General features: G+C 55.6%; 1 protein-coding gene across 1 annotated transcript in view; it reads left to right on the forward strand.

Annotated features, from left to right (window-relative positions):
• Nucleotides 1-2,042, forward strand: part of CEACAM16 (carcinoembryonic antigen-related cell adhesion molecule 16) — a 17,125-nt gene extending 15,083 nt beyond the window's left edge. Inside the window, exons 7-8 of the mRNA XM_010852685.1 lie at nucleotides 2-115; nucleotides 1,833-2,042. Of these exons, the coding sequence (XP_010850987.1) occupies nucleotides 2-115; nucleotides 1,833-1,843 (125 nt within the window). The 3' untranslated portion in view covers nucleotides 1,844-2,042. The remainder of the gene's footprint in view (nucleotide 1; nucleotides 116-1,832) is intronic.
• Nucleotides 2,043-2,924: the final 882 nt, after the last annotated feature.

Genomic DNA, 2,924 nt, shown 5'->3' on the forward strand with positions numbered 1-2,924 from the left:
AACTGCTCACTGCTGGTGCAGAAGCTGAACCTCACGGATGCCGGCCGCTACACCCTCAAGACCGTCACGCTGCAGGGCAAGACAGAAACACTGGAAGTGGAGCTGCAGGTGGCCCGTGAGTGTGCAGGAGGGGACGGGAGGGGCGGCCCTTTTCAGACAAGGGCTCCCAAAAGTGGGGAGTCCAGCTGACTCAGTCCTCCAGCTGACTTGGGCCTCCCCAGATGGAACTCCTGCCTCGTCTCTCAAACCGACAGACCAGGGGCAGACTGACTTCCTCCATCAGACTGGGGGCACTCAATAGGACTTCCATGCCTTCTCTCTTCTGTAAAAAGCACACCAGACCAAAGGTTTCAAAATACAGGGTGTAGACTGAGGGTAAGGTACCCTTTTCCCTGGAACATAAAACACAGGAGATACCGCCGCCTCCCTCACACTGTACCTCTCCATCAGACGGGCGGTATAGGGTGAGGGTGGATCCATGCCCCCTCCTCAGACTGTCATCTTAGACAATGCGGATCATGTTTCATGCTTTGTGCTACAGTAAGAGAACAGAATTTCTACCCCCAGAGGGTACATTTCTCTCTCAAGCTGAAACAAAGACGATCTCCTCCATCTCTTGGAGACCCCTAGGTGGTAGAAATTGTGTTTCCTCCTCAGACTGGAAATTCCCAGTGGTCAGGAACAATGTCTCCTCCATCAGACTAGGAATTTCCAGATGTTGGGGACCATAACTCCCAGTCAGACTGGGAGCTCCCAGAAGTCAGGAATAATATCTCCTCCATCAGACTGGGAGCTTCCAGATGTTGGGGACCGTGTCTCCCCATCAGACTGGGAGCTCCCAGAGACAGAGCTCATGTCTCCTCCATCAGACTGGGAGCTCCCAGAGGTAGGGACCATGTCTCCTCCATCAGACTGGGAGCTCCCAGAGGTAGAGCTCATGTCTCCTCCATCAGACTGGGAGCTCCCAGAGGTAGGGACCATGTCACCTCCATCAGACTGGGAGCTCCCAGAGGTAGAGCTCATGTCTCCTCCATCAGACTGGGAGCTCCCAGAGGTAGGGACCATGTCACCTCCATCAGACTGGGAGCTCCCAGAGGTAGAGCTCATGTCTCCTCCATCAGACTGGGAGCTCCCAGAGTTAAGGATCTTGTCTCCTCCATCAGACTGGGAGCTCCCAGAGTTAAGGATCTTGTCTCCTCCATCAGACTGGGAGCTCCCAGAGGTAGGGACCATGTCTCTTCCATCAGACTGGGAGCTCCCAGAGTTAGGGATCTTGTCTCCTCCATCAGACTGGGAGCTCCCAGAGGTAGGGACCATGTCTCTCCCATCAGACCGAGCATCCTCAGAGGTGTGAGAGGCCATGTCCCTGGAGCCTTGCCTCCCACATCAGACCCGGCAGTCTCAGAAGCCATGTCTCTGAGTCAAGGACTGTGACCCCCCTCCCTCAGACTTGAAGCTGTGAGGATCAAGGACCCAATCACTTCCAGACACCCCTAGCACCATCCTTCATCCATTCACTCATCAAAACCTAGTTTTCTGAGTCAGCGCTGGGGGGAGAATGCTGGTCCATGACAGCAGGTCGCCCCCTGATGATGCTTCGGAACCCCTTTTCACCCTGTCTCTCTCCTCACAGTCAACCTTCCTTCCTCGCCCAAGGACCAACGCCACACCTTCCTGAATCTGAACCTGGCGCAGGCTGAGCATGGGGCGGGTGGGGCCACCGGGAGGCCAGGGTCGGGCAGGGGCGCAGGAGGAATGGGGGCGCCGGGGACCTGGTCCCCTACCTCCCCTGATGGCTTCCTCCACCCCTGTGCCCCGTCCTTCCCCCACAGTCCTGGAGTAGCACTGTGGACCTGGAGACCTCCAGAGAGACGAGCTCTTCGTGTCACTGTCCTGTCTCCTCCCCTGGAGCAGAGGGCCACTCGCTTCCAGCAAGGATGCCGGACCATGGTCCTCTGTTCTCCTGCTTTCACCCTAGAGTTAGAGCCAACAGGGCCCTACTCCTTCCCCGGGCTGTTGGAGAGCCACAGCGGCTATAAACATCCTGGTTAACACAAGCCTGTGTCAGCCTCTCCTTCCACCGCTGCCAACTTTGTCATTCCTGGTGGCCACACTTGCTTCCCTTCCCACCCAAGGTGATCTCGGTCTGGCTACATACATGCACAAGGATGCCCAAAATGCAGGGCTCCAAGCCCCCACTGCTTCATGTCACAGCCTCAGGCCCTTCCCACAACACTCCATATTATTTCTGAGGGTCCTGCTTTCCAGTGGCTGAAAGAGTGCCCCTCCTGTGGCACCAAACAGCTGTGGGACATGCCACCCCTACACACACTGCGCCTCCCTCCATAACCTGGAGCCTGATGCAAAGCTATTTGTGCACAGGACAAGGAATAGCCAAATTTCTCAAGAAGAGTTCCAGCACCTTCTGGCCTACATCGATTTAATCAAAGATGCCCTTTTGTGCTCTCCACTGTGTTGGGATTCCCCCACCCCCACTCCATGTATCTCTCAAGCATCACCTGCAGAATCCTAAAAATATCTCCCTCCTCCTCTACACACACCAAAAAAGCCCCTATGAATAAATGAATGCAAACGGGGCAGGGGTGGGGTTGAGGGCTGGAGAGCAGGGAAGAGTGGGAACCAGAGGGAGAGTGTCTTCTGACCCATGTCACTAGGGTCTGAGCCACAAGCCCCACCCAGCCAAGATGACCCTACTATAGCAAGACTTGGTGTTAATCAGAAGTGTGATAGTGGACTCCAGGCTCAGGGTGGAAAGAGAGGTTGGACAGGGATGGAAAAACTCAGTAGAGCGATTTCTCAGAAACTTTCAAGACAGAGCCTTTCTGGGGATGGCCTTGAGCTGGGGAGAAGGCAATGGCACCCCACTCCGTACTCTTGCCTGGAGAATCCCATGGACAGAGGAG

This window comes from Bison bison, unplaced genomic scaffold, assembly GCF_000754665.1.
Source record: "Bison bison bison isolate TAMUID 2011002044 unplaced genomic scaffold, Bison_UMD1.0 scf7180017864313, whole genome shotgun sequence".
Classification (NCBI taxonomy): Eukaryota; Metazoa; Chordata; class Mammalia; order Artiodactyla; family Bovidae; genus Bison; species Bison bison.